The sequence below is a fragment of the Sus scrofa genome, chromosome 1, assembly GCF_054392235.1.
Source record: "Sus scrofa isolate SSC_HxYL_T2T_F1_AM1 chromosome 1, Sscrofa_HxYL_maternal_Yorkshire_Landrace_v2.0, whole genome shotgun sequence".
Lineage (NCBI taxonomy): Eukaryota > Metazoa > Chordata > Mammalia > Artiodactyla > Suidae > Sus > Sus scrofa.
This window is the reverse complement of record NC_139383.1, coordinates 29,988,416-30,000,000: the sequence shown is the minus strand read 5'-3', so window position 1 is coordinate 30,000,000 and position 11,585 is coordinate 29,988,416. Positions and strand designations below refer to the sequence as shown.

The following is an 11,585-nucleotide window of genomic DNA, read 5'->3' as shown; positions in this document are numbered from 1 at the left end:
TTTTAGTAACTACCTCATTCTCTCAAACCACTGGTTTTCTGTTTGGTTCTTTGAAACTGTAATGTTCAAAGCTTTACTCTTGTCATTGAAAGAGTTAATACAGTTTTTCAAAATTGCTTCTCTTCTCACAGAATATAGTTTATATCTTGGGAGAATTTGGCACAGCTTAAGTTACAGCCTAACCGATTTTCTCAGTAGGATCCAACAATAAGTCATTTCCCCCACTCATTTGTCCCTAAGTGTTTATTAGCAAGATAGACACAAAATGTCAAGAGGAAAAAGTGTTAGTCATATTAATCTATTGTCTTCAAGACTGCACATCAAGGTACCAAAATAACAGTCTTCCTCATATCTTGCTCCCCAACTAGCTATCCCTTAGGGAGTTTTTACAAATACCCAAAGTTCATTATCAACCCACTAGTCCTTCCCAGCCTAAATGTATCACTGCAGCATAAGTGGGCTTAACTCTTGCTTATCTAAAAAAATAATAATACAAATTGCTAGGCACAAAAAAAAAAAGCAGTTTGTGGCATGAAGCTAGTTTTGCCCCTTTCTAGAAATTGCTATTTTTAAGTTTCAGATCTTGGAAGCATAGACCGGTAATAGAAATCTATTCAGTTGTACATATTACTATGATTATTACTTTCCCCCAAATAAGTCTCAGCAGCTTACCAACTGAAGCACAGCAGAAAACCAGACCCCCTCTCTCCAGTAAGAAAACTCCAAGTAAAATCCTCCCCGCTTACTAGCTTGATATGTGGCAAGGCCATAGATCTGGTTCTTAATTACCATCCTATTCCAGAGCCCAAATAAATAAATTATCTGCAGCTATTTTGCAGATATCTCAGTAACCACACACACACATTTCACAAAGCATTGGCCAATGCCCATTTTCACATAGCTCTTTTAGTCTAAAAATAACTTTAACTTTCATGTCTAACCAAGACCAAGCAAAGGGAGGGCAAATCAAAGAAAACTAGTTGGGAATCAGAGGGGAAATGTTTAACAGGCCTGCTGGGTGTTCTCTAAATGCTGTCTTGAATCTCAGATTAAATTATTATACTTTCTGTGTTGCAGTACTGGGTCATTTGTGCATGAGGACAAAGGCAACTTCAACTTGATATTTCTGTCATCCCTGCTGTGGGAAGAGTCCTTTTCCTGGTTTATACCATCAATCACTCTTGCAATAAATCTTGGTAGTGGATATGGTCATTTAAATCTCCACCTGCACAAACAACAGAAAATAAGAGAGCTCATAAATCTCTACACTGTTGATGAACAAATTTTGGATCCTGGGCAAAGATATTATGGGGGGGTCCTCACTAATTCATTAATAAAGACTGATTTGCTGACAATCTGTTTAGTTTACAGCATAGGGGGAAAGCAAACAAGACCCTGCTAAGAAAACAAAACATTAGAGGTTAGTGAATTCCCAGCTGAGCCCAGGATTAGAGATACCGTATCTTAATGTAGGAGAGGGGTGCAGACTCCTGGCCAAAAGCTCCGAAGTCACTCTTGCATTTTGCTCCAGCCCTTCATCTTCAATGTCTAATTGCAAGGAAAGAAAACCCCAAAAAGAACTAGTAAGAGAGATTCATGCATTCCATCTCTCTCGTTTCATGCCATCCATGTCATTTAATCCCTCGGCTTCTGATTCCCTTTGGTTTTCTTACTCCCCAGATTTGCTTCTTCTCCAAGAAAGATGGTTAGGACTAGAGCTAAAGATAAAAAGGAACCTTTCCTAACAGGATAACTTTGTTTAGTGTTTTGCAACGTCAGCTTCACATGCAGAACCCTGGTAGCTCAGAGGATGTCAGGAGAAGGTGAAGGCAGCAGGGAACCCTGGAAGGAGGAAACCAGAAGCCCCAGATAATTTGGTGTATGAGAGGAACGAATTATCAAGACAATATTAAATGTAGTTCTAGAAAGAAACCTATGGGAAAGTTTTAATTTCATTAAGAAAAGATTATCAACTAACAAAATACTTTCTACACACCCTATCACGCTATCTCCTTCCTTTTATTCCCTGGAAACTGTGTGTAGTTGTGTGTGAGTGTGCAATGGTCAAGTCTGTTTGTGTATACACAGACAGTTCTTTGATATCTTTAAAGTGACCAGGTACAGATGGATATTTTCGTACTTTCATTGTCATCCTCTAAAGATCCTATTAAGCACTAATTATCTTTTTTTTTTTTTTTTGTCTTTTTAGGGCCACACCTGCGGCATATGGGGGTTCCATGGTAGGGGTTGAATTGGCATCTTGCTATGCCACAGCAAGGCCAGATCCTGCTGTCTTAGACCTAAACCACAGCTCAAGGCAATGTTGGATCCTTAACCCACTGAGCGAGGCCAGGGATCAAACCTGCATCCTCATGGATACTAGTGAGATTCCCGGTTCCGCTAAGCCAGATGGATGGGAACTCCGAGGCAGTAATTATCTTAATTCACCTCAGGTAAGGTAGGAAAATATCTTGGAAAAGCCACGGAGTCTTACGGAGCTGGTTGATCTCTGCCCTCTGCCTGGATTTTAATTGATGCGGGGGCGGGGAGGGCGCAAAAGGATGCTAGTGAGATTTGTGGGTGAAAGCCCCAGAAAGAGAAAACGGATGTGGTCGTTTCTCCTAAAGTTCTGGGTAACAATCAGCTATGACCTCTTAAGCGGGACGCAGGCCTTAGGAGATGGGCTGCCAAAGGGGCTGTGGGTGGAGCCTGCTCCTCCCTGGCTGCCCCAGTGGAAGTAGGTGACCGGTTTTTTGCGTCCTGCAATTGAGTTGATTTACATTACAAGTTGGAAATCTGGGGCTGTGCGTGAGAGTTTCCCTCCGGCGGTGAAAGGGGTCTAAGAGCTTGGCTGGGGCCTAGGAGGCCCCTCCCCTGGGTTGCAAGGATCCGCCTCTCTATTCCCCAGATAAATTCCTAGTGTCCACCAAATTCCTCAGCGCTCTCTCACACTCCCCTACGGCCACGACTCCGGGGGTGGGGAAACCCAGCGTCAGTTTCCTGCCCGCTCAAGCCCTCGCGGCTCCTTCTCACAACTCTGCGAAGGGGAGCGGAGTGTGAGACCCAACCAGACCCCCAACTCCCGCTCCCAACCCGAGGTGGCTGCCCCACGCGCCACGTTCCGGGAACCCATTGGTTTCAGGGTCTCTCTCTTCTCTTCCCTCGCTCCTCTCTCCCTTCTCTCTCCGTCTCATCCTCTTCCCCAAACATGTCCACCGGCTCCCTCAGCGATGTGGAGGACCTTCAAGAGGTGGAGATGCTGGACTGCGACGGGCTGAAAATGGACTCGAACAAGGAGTTTGTGACTTCCAACGAGAGTACCGAGGAGAGCTCCAACTGCGAGACCGGCTCTCCCCAGAAGGGCCGCGGCGGCCTGGGCAAGAGAAGGAAGGCGCCCACCAAGAAGAGCCCCTTGAGCGGGGTCAGCCAGGAGGGGAAGCAGGTCCAGCGCAACGCGGCCAACGCGCGCGAGCGGGCCCGGATGCGGGTGCTGAGCAAGGCCTTCTCCAGGCTCAAGACCACACTGCCCTGGGTGCCCCCGGACACCAAGCTCTCCAAGCTGGACACCCTCAGGCTGGCGTCCAGCTACATCGCCCACTTAAGGCAGATCCTGGCCAACGACAAGTACGAGAATGGTTATATTCACCCGGTCAACCTGGTAAGTTCTCCTATGTGGCAGCGGCGTCCCTGGGCCCCAGCCCATCGCGCCCTCAGTGGTTCCCGGCGTGAGTGTGTGCGCCCGCGCTAGGACGCCCGCTTCTCGGCCACCTCCAGCTAGAGCCTCTAGGGGACCAGTGCAGGCGATCCCCACAGGGCCCTCACTCTGAGTTCCAAGCCGCCAGAACGCGGTGATTTATGCTAGTGTTTGACGTGGCAACCCAATTAGGAGCTTGCAAGCACACTGAGCTGGCAAAGAGGAGGGGATCCCCCGCACTCACGCCAGCGCCTTCGGGGCTGTTGCGGGACAGAGAACTCGGAAGAGATGCTGCGCGCTGAGGAGGCATGTTATTAATCCCTTTATTCTTCCTTTAGTTGAAGAATAGAACTTGGTTTCCCACCCCACTTATTGCAAATAAAAACATCCAACTCTATTTGTTTCCCAAGTATATGTGGAACCATTAGATATGAACACATTCATGCCCCCCCATAATTATCACATAAAGCTTCAGCTACTTAAATATGCTGCGCTTCTTCCAGAGGAGGATTAAAGTTTTCGAATCCCAGAAGCTCTAGCAACGATCAGCAGAATCAGTACATTCTCAGGATATTAGTGTAATAAATAATATTAAAAGCGGTCAAAGATTTCAGAACATGTTACTTTTTATCTTGAAAAGTTTTGAGCCTAATATTTTTCTCAAATATTTTGCTGTTTAAGAAGTATATTTTCATTCCTTTTTCATTTGACTTAACGTCCAGGCTCTAAAGACAAAACAACTAACTAGCACCTCTGTTTATATATGATAAGGAGCGGGTTTTCCTCTTAAAAGTCCCCTTCTCGGCCAGCACTGCTACAGAGATTTGAAGGTTTGAATTGTCTTCTTACTAAATTGGTTTCAAGAATTAGAGGCCGGAGGGGATGCAAAACCACATTTTGCTACGAGGAATATTTTCCCCTCCGATTAAGAATCAATTTTTTTTCAATGAGTAAACAGCCTTTTAAAATCTGAAACCAAAATGAAAGCAGTGCCTTCATATACAGTTGCTGCTGATTTCAGCTTTGAATAAGAAACTTAAGTGAGCTTTATTATAATCATCACAGGGAAGGGAAAAGAAAGCCAAGCTATGTTTGCTCATTCCAGTAGGAAGATGATCCTAAAATACGTGGATCCTAAAGTTCTTTCATTAAGGTTATTTGTTTTTAAGGGCTAGCAATTCATCTAGAAACTGTTGGTTAAAGCCCGTGTTTGTGAAGAAGGAAACGAAAGTTAGAAGTAGGGAAATCGATAAGGGTAAAAGCGAGAGGGCTGGGAAGCCTGACCACTGGCCTCGGAAGAGGAGCCAGAAAGGCGCCTCACCTTGAACCCGGTACCCAGTAGCGCGAGGTCCTTCTCGGCTTCCGTGCTCAGGCTTACCGTTATGCCACGGTGGAAGCCACCTTGGGCTTTCCAAGGTTCTCCTGTCTTGGGTTTCACTTTGAACCCAGGGTGAGCCCCTCTTTGCTCCCCATCCCGAGCTGTGACTTGGTGCCACAGTTGCATTCTGCCACAAGGCGCACTAGGACCCCGAGTACACTGCAGAGAACCGTCTCTCCCACGCACTGCCTGCCCCCACCGCGCCGTCTTCTTCGGTCTCTGACTCCCACCCCATCCTACCCCTCCTCCATGGCCACTTACCTCCTCCACCCTCTTCTCTCCTGCAGACGTGGCCCTTTATGGTGGCCGGGAAACCCGAAAGTGACCTGAAAGAAGTGGTAACTGCGAGCCGTTTATGCGGAACCACGGCGTCCTGACCTTGGAGGTGCGAGTCTGGGAAAGGCGCGCTCCCGGGGGGAGCGGGCCCCGGGAAGGCGACCCTTGCCCTCCCTGTTCTCTGTCTCTGCTTCCCCCTCGCAATGCTCCTCTCCCTGTCCCACCCCTCGGAACACTTTACAGCGACGAGGAGATTCGTTTCCAAACCAGAGGACATCAATTGTACTTACAACGATTCCCATCTATTTAACTTTATTAACTTCTACCGTGAATGACTCTGCGAGCCTTGCTGGTCCAAGTGCAATACGTAATTATAAATATATAAATAGATAATAAGAGCCTATCAATGTGTATCTTTTGTACAATATGTTGTAAAATGTAGATCATAGAATAGCTGACTTTGACAGTCACATTTATAAAGTAATTCACTTAAAGATATATATTTTTTTCAAACAAGTTTTGCTACTTTCAAAAATAAATCTTTCTTTATATTGCTAAAAGCCCTGACATTGGTGTGTGTGTGTTTTTTCTTGTAATATATTCGGAACAGAAAGGTGAGGAGCTAGATAATAAAAGTGGTTCTTTTGAACCTCAACCCAAACTTCTAGAGATAAGAAACGATTCAATACCATTTCCGCTATAAAGGTGCAGATATTTGCACTGAAACCTTAGCAAATAATTGATCTCTCGGATTTGCAAGTTACTTTTAAGACAATTAGAAATAATGTGACTGTAAACAAAGAAAGGTCACGATTAAAATAATTAAAAGTTACACAATTCAAGAGATAAACACACCAGAAAAGGAAAATCTGATTTTCAGGTATTTCACAGTATAATTGCTGACAGTAGCGGGAAGGTAAACTCCACATTCTACTATAACTTTCCAGACGCGGACACAAACCCAAGCAACCTATAGCTGCAAACCAGAGAAGAAATAATGGAACTATAAAAATGTAAATGCCATACCTCAGGAATGTGTTTTACGATTTTCAAAGGGCTGCAACATGCATTGGATATTTCTTATTAATAACTAATGAATTACTTCGAACAATGGCGCATGCCTGCCTTTCGGTTGGGTTAGCCAGTGCGGTCAGCTCCCCTCCACGACTTCCGGCGGACTGGGCTTTAATTTAAACATCTTCCAGGCTACGGAACAGCTCGTTGGGGAAGATTAAGTTGAGATAAACAGAGAGGCAAGTCCGAGGAGCCTGGGACCCGGTTCCCTCGCTGCCCCAGAGCAGCCCGCGGCGGCCGATGCGCCAGATGCCACCGGGGCTGTTTAATGTTCGGGGTTATGACCGCAGTGTTTACAAGACGTCTTCGGTTATTTATACTGTTATTCCTCGCAGAGGGCCTTGAAACTTCCGCTTCATGTGCTTTCTTTTCGGATTTTCTTTTTTTTTTTCTCCTTTTTCTAGGTTCAGTTTGGTACCTGGAGTAAGAGCTGCCCTTACCTCCAACCAACTCCTCCTCTTGACCGGGGAATCGCTGGGCTGGAGGGATGGTCCCTGTCGGTGGTAGTTCCCACGTTACCAAGTCCACACCTCCATTTTCCAAAGGCTGACTCCTCATCCACGTGCCTGTCAACTGCACGTCGTCGGAGGACATATTAAGGCGTCAGGCTTCCCTACCACTCCCCCAACCCCCTACCCCGACTTGACCTTCAGGAGAGCATTTTAAGCTCTGGCCACCACTACTTTCATTCGCTTCTGCTACAGGGACAGTCCGCCTTAGGCTCCAGGGCTCCCTGATCCAGAGTTCAAGTCAGAGATGAGTTCCAACGAGATTCAGTTTGTACTTCACGTTCAGCAAAATTTCCAAGCTCCCACTCATGTTTTTACAAACAGATGCTTAAAATTCTGAGCACCCCACAAAGGCAGCCCCCCAGAGAAGTAACTTTGGCTGGTTCATTCATTCTGTGAAGACCCCTAATTGCAAACGGATTTGTTAAAAAGTTCTCATGCCTCCCACCGCATAATGCCTGAATCTATGTATACAAGACACACAGGTTAAGCCCTCGTTTGGGCTCCAGCTTTAGTTTTATTTTTGTTTTTGTTTTTGTTTCCTGAAAGGGTTTGGATCCTCAGTTTCCTCATCTCCGAAAGTGGGGATAAAGGTGATTATGAGATAATAATGATCACATACATTCTTTTCCTCTTTCACCTCACAAAGCATTCGTGGCACTCAAATGAAATTACATTTTTGCAGTTGCTTTGTAGAGGAAAAGATCCATGCAAATATTAGTCATTTGTACGAAGTGGCTGGCAGCGAGCAGTCTATAATAGACCTGAGCTTCAGGCAGGAAGCTTAAAGGGGTGAGTTTATACCACACAGGCTAAGGTCCTTTTATTGCTAGAACCAAAACACCTCGTCGTCGTTGCAATGTTAAAGGTTACAACTCTCTCCCTCTCTCTTTCTCCCTCCCTCTCTCTCTGTCTCTCTCAGGCGCACACACACACACACACACACACACACACACACACACACACACACACACACACACCTTTACCCTTCCTCAATGTTCTCCAAATTTGTCCAGAGACTTACAGCAATGTAATTATCCTCTAGAAGTCAGGAATTCAGAAATATTTAGAGAGCAAAGACAGGGTCTGGGACCAGCAAATAGTGCCTGGCTGTCAGGAAGCCCAGAGCAAAGAGGTCACAGCCTTCAGGCCTGGGCTCACTTGGGGACCCAAGGGTTGTGCACTGAAAGCGAATGACCGGGTTGTGGCCAGCACTAGCCTTGGCACAGGGTAATGTGACTGCCCCACACCCCTCCACACACACATCCACAGTCTAAACGTCCATCATTCCCAAGTGCCCTTCTCTTCTGCCAGATCATCAGCACTCCCTCACCCACCATGCCCTACTTCCCTGTGTCACAAACCTGTCCCAGCAGGATGTGCCTGCCAGTCTAGGTGCTCAGTGTGTGTCTTGATTTAAACTGGAAGCAATGGGCAGCTGGAAGAGTGGGGGATCCCTTTTACTACAAGCCAGATAGGGGTGAGGGAGACTGTCCTGTCCGTGGCCTCTTCGTTATAAAAATTGTCCTAGAAGATGCTTTCAGAGAGAACCAGGGGAATGACCAAAGCAGGTTGTAGAAGCCTGAGAGGAAAATGAAGTATTTCAAATCACCGTCTGTGAGTTCTCAGAAGTAGACAGATACTGAAAGTGGACGGCAGCCGGGGAAGTCCCTCTCCTCTCCCTCTCTGATTCCTTTTATGACGACTCATTGTGCTTCCAGCAGCTTTTCCGCCAGTCACATCGGAGACCTCTTTCTAAAAACAGTGCTAAACAAGGTAGTACCTGCTGGTTGTATTTCGTGATCTGTGGGAAGTACTGTCCAGGGGAGGCTTGAAGCCTATGGTTGGTTCTTCAGTGTGTATGAGAATCACCCAGAAGATTGCTGGAAGCAGATGTTTGTGCTCCCCCCAGCTGAGTTTCAGATTCAAAAGGTCTGAGGTGCGGCTCCAGAATTTCTACTTCTAACAAGATCCCAAAAGTTGCTGGTCCAGGAAGCAGACTCTGAGGATCTCTGTTTGGGGATGTGCGTCACTAGAGAAACAAAAGAAGTTAATGCAGAGGGAAGGGAAATATTGGGGAAGTTTTTTGGTTTTTGTTTTTCCTTTAGAGTCTGCATGTTCTGGGCTCCAGTTTCATTTACTTTTCTACTCACTCCACGGTGGCATTCAGTGTATTATTCTGAATGGGTTAAATGCCAGTTAGGACATCAAACCAGTCTTCCTCAGAAAATAAAAGATTTGTACGACCCTGGTGTATGGATCTGTGTGGGTATTTGTCTTGCGTGCTCAAAGAGATTTCAGCCATCAGCTGATGGATTAAAGACCCGGATGGATTAGGGCCTCCACTGCTACTGGCTTGGTTGCAGCCCTTACTGGGGGAGAGAGATCTGGGCGCCTGGAACCCCTTCGCTCCAGGAGGAGTAGTTGGGTTTGCTCTGGGCTCTGGCTCTGTGATTCTGGCTGGTGAGAAGTCTGCCTAGGATGGGGTGCAGGGGTTCAGGGGAACGCAGAGTGCACGCCAGGTGGAGCTCGAGGACCAGGGAGGGACCCAAGCCAAAAGCTGTTCATAGGGAACGGCTCCTCCAAGGCTTTTTGACCCGGAGATGAGTTTCTGGAAGTGGGCGGAAGGAGACTATGGAGACACCGAGTTCCAAGCCTCAGCCTACACAGCATCCTGGGTCCACATCCCTTTCCAGGTGCCGCCTCGAAGACCGCCAGGTGCGTGTGCCAGTGGGGACCGACCCCGCGCAGGGAAACCGCCCAGGAAGGGTTCTAAAGTAACAACCCAGCTCGACCAACAGAAGCACTGGCCCAAACCAGCTGGCAAGCCGAACTTCCTTTCTTAGCTTTGCATCCTTTTCTCCAAATTCTGGCGATGCCCTTGGAAACTCATGTGGTGCCAACGGCATTCTTGAGAGCCCGGCTGGCTTCCTCCAGGCGTCAAGGCTCCAGGTGCCTTTGATCTTTCGATCTGGCAGGCTCAACTGGTCCACCTCGGCCAGTTCATGGAAAGATTAACCACCCCGGAGGACTAGGCTAAAGATCCCTTCCCAGGACAGAGGGAGGAGAAAGGGATGGAAAGGGCGGAGAGAACAGTTTAGAATGTCATTCAGTTATGAGACCAGACTCCTCGAGGCAACATCAGCTCATCGTTTGTACCCAGCACCCAGCGTCCTGTCTGACACCTCAATAAATGTTGATCACGAGCAAATCATTAACTCTCTGTGGCTATGGTGAAGGAATAAGATAAGATAAAGGGCACTTGGAGCAAAGAAATAGACAGTGGGGCTCTTGCTGTGGTTAAATTGAAACTGAGCCTCTCAGCTGAAGTCAGGGTGCATATGTGAGGAAAGAATAAAGCAAGCAGACATGCTGGGACCAGATGGCATCAAATAGGGATAGGATGTTTGAACTGCCCTCCCCTCTCTCTCTCACACACACACACACACACACACACACACACACAGGATCAGATGAAGTCTGTTCTCTCCCTTTTCAGTAGAAGATGGCATTATTAGTTTTGAATTCACATGGCCCTTGGGTCAGAATCATTACCTTAAAAGATGCTTTGAATAATGGAAATAATTTGAGATACTTTTGAGACTAAAATGTAAACTGTAAGATTAAAAAGGTCTATTTATTTATTTATTTATTTATTTATTTATCTTGCTTTTTTGCTACAGCTGCCAGCCTATGCCCCAGCTCAGGGCAACGCTGGATCATTACTCTACTGAGCAAGGCCAAGGATTGAATCTGTATCCTCATGGGATCCTAGTTAGGTTAGTTTCCGCTGAGCCACAACGGGAACTCCTAAAAAGGTCTTGTTTTAAAGTTAATCCATTTGGTGATAAGGAAGTAAGTTATTGCCTTTTACAGATGCAGTTCAGATCTATGTCTAGTGGATGGTATAGTGGAAGGAGCTTTTGACTGAGCTCTTGGGCAAGAAATGACTATTTAGGACCTTGGCTCTTCCATCTGAAAAATGAGTATAAGAGTATAATAAGGACTGTGATAAGATATGTGAGCAATGTCTGGCACATGACAGGCACTGATTGATACTGGTTTTCTTCCTCTCTTCTCTGGTCATTAAGTTATAAAAGTGCCTAAAAGAATGCTACGCATTTCCTCTAAAGAGTTATCTAACCACTAGTAATTACTGAATAGAATAGTAATAATTATAAAGAATTACTAAATTCTTATGCTAGTCCAGTCACTTCAGGTCATCCTGAAGATGACTAAAACAGACCTTGCTACCTTATTCACAGTGTATCCTGCTCCTCATTCTGGATTTCAGCACTTAGAACCTTGTCAATAACAGGCAATCCTTATTTTCTCTCTTTCTCTATTTAGTTTACATTTATCTTCACCAGCTCCATGAGAGCAATTCACTTTGGTTTCCCAGCCCCCAGCACAGTGCCAGGAACGCGTTATGTGCGTGAAGAGGAATGAATGTATAAGGCGTATTAGAGATACATCATCTTCTACATAAGTTCATGTTGCATTCCTATAACCAAGGGTTGGTTTAAATATATACATCATTTAATTTTAGAATGTGGTAATGAAGATTTATTCTATAATAAAAATCAATCTACAATGAAAACATCAATTCTGTTGAAGGGAATTAATCTGAAAAATTGCTCCTCATCGCATGTGG

At 45.9% G+C, this 11,585-nt stretch overlaps 1 protein-coding gene and 1 long non-coding RNA gene across 2 annotated transcripts in view; one reads left to right on the top strand and one right to left on the bottom strand.

Annotated features, from left to right (window-relative positions):
* The window catches only part of LOC146406002 (uncharacterized), a 238,028-nt gene that overhangs the window by 193,667 nt on the left and 32,776 nt on the right, over positions 1 to 11,585 (bottom strand). The gene's annotated exons all lie outside the window — the stretch shown is intronic.
* TCF21 (transcription factor 21) lies at positions 2,938 to 5,915 on the top strand. Its single transcript, XM_021087668.2, has 2 exons — positions 2,938 to 3,658; positions 5,360 to 5,915. The coding sequence occupies exons 1-2, from the start codon at positions 3,209 to 3,211 to the stop codon at positions 5,447 to 5,449; spliced, it is 540 nt and encodes a 179-aa protein (XP_020943327.1). The 5' UTR covers positions 2,938 to 3,208; the 3' UTR covers positions 5,450 to 5,915.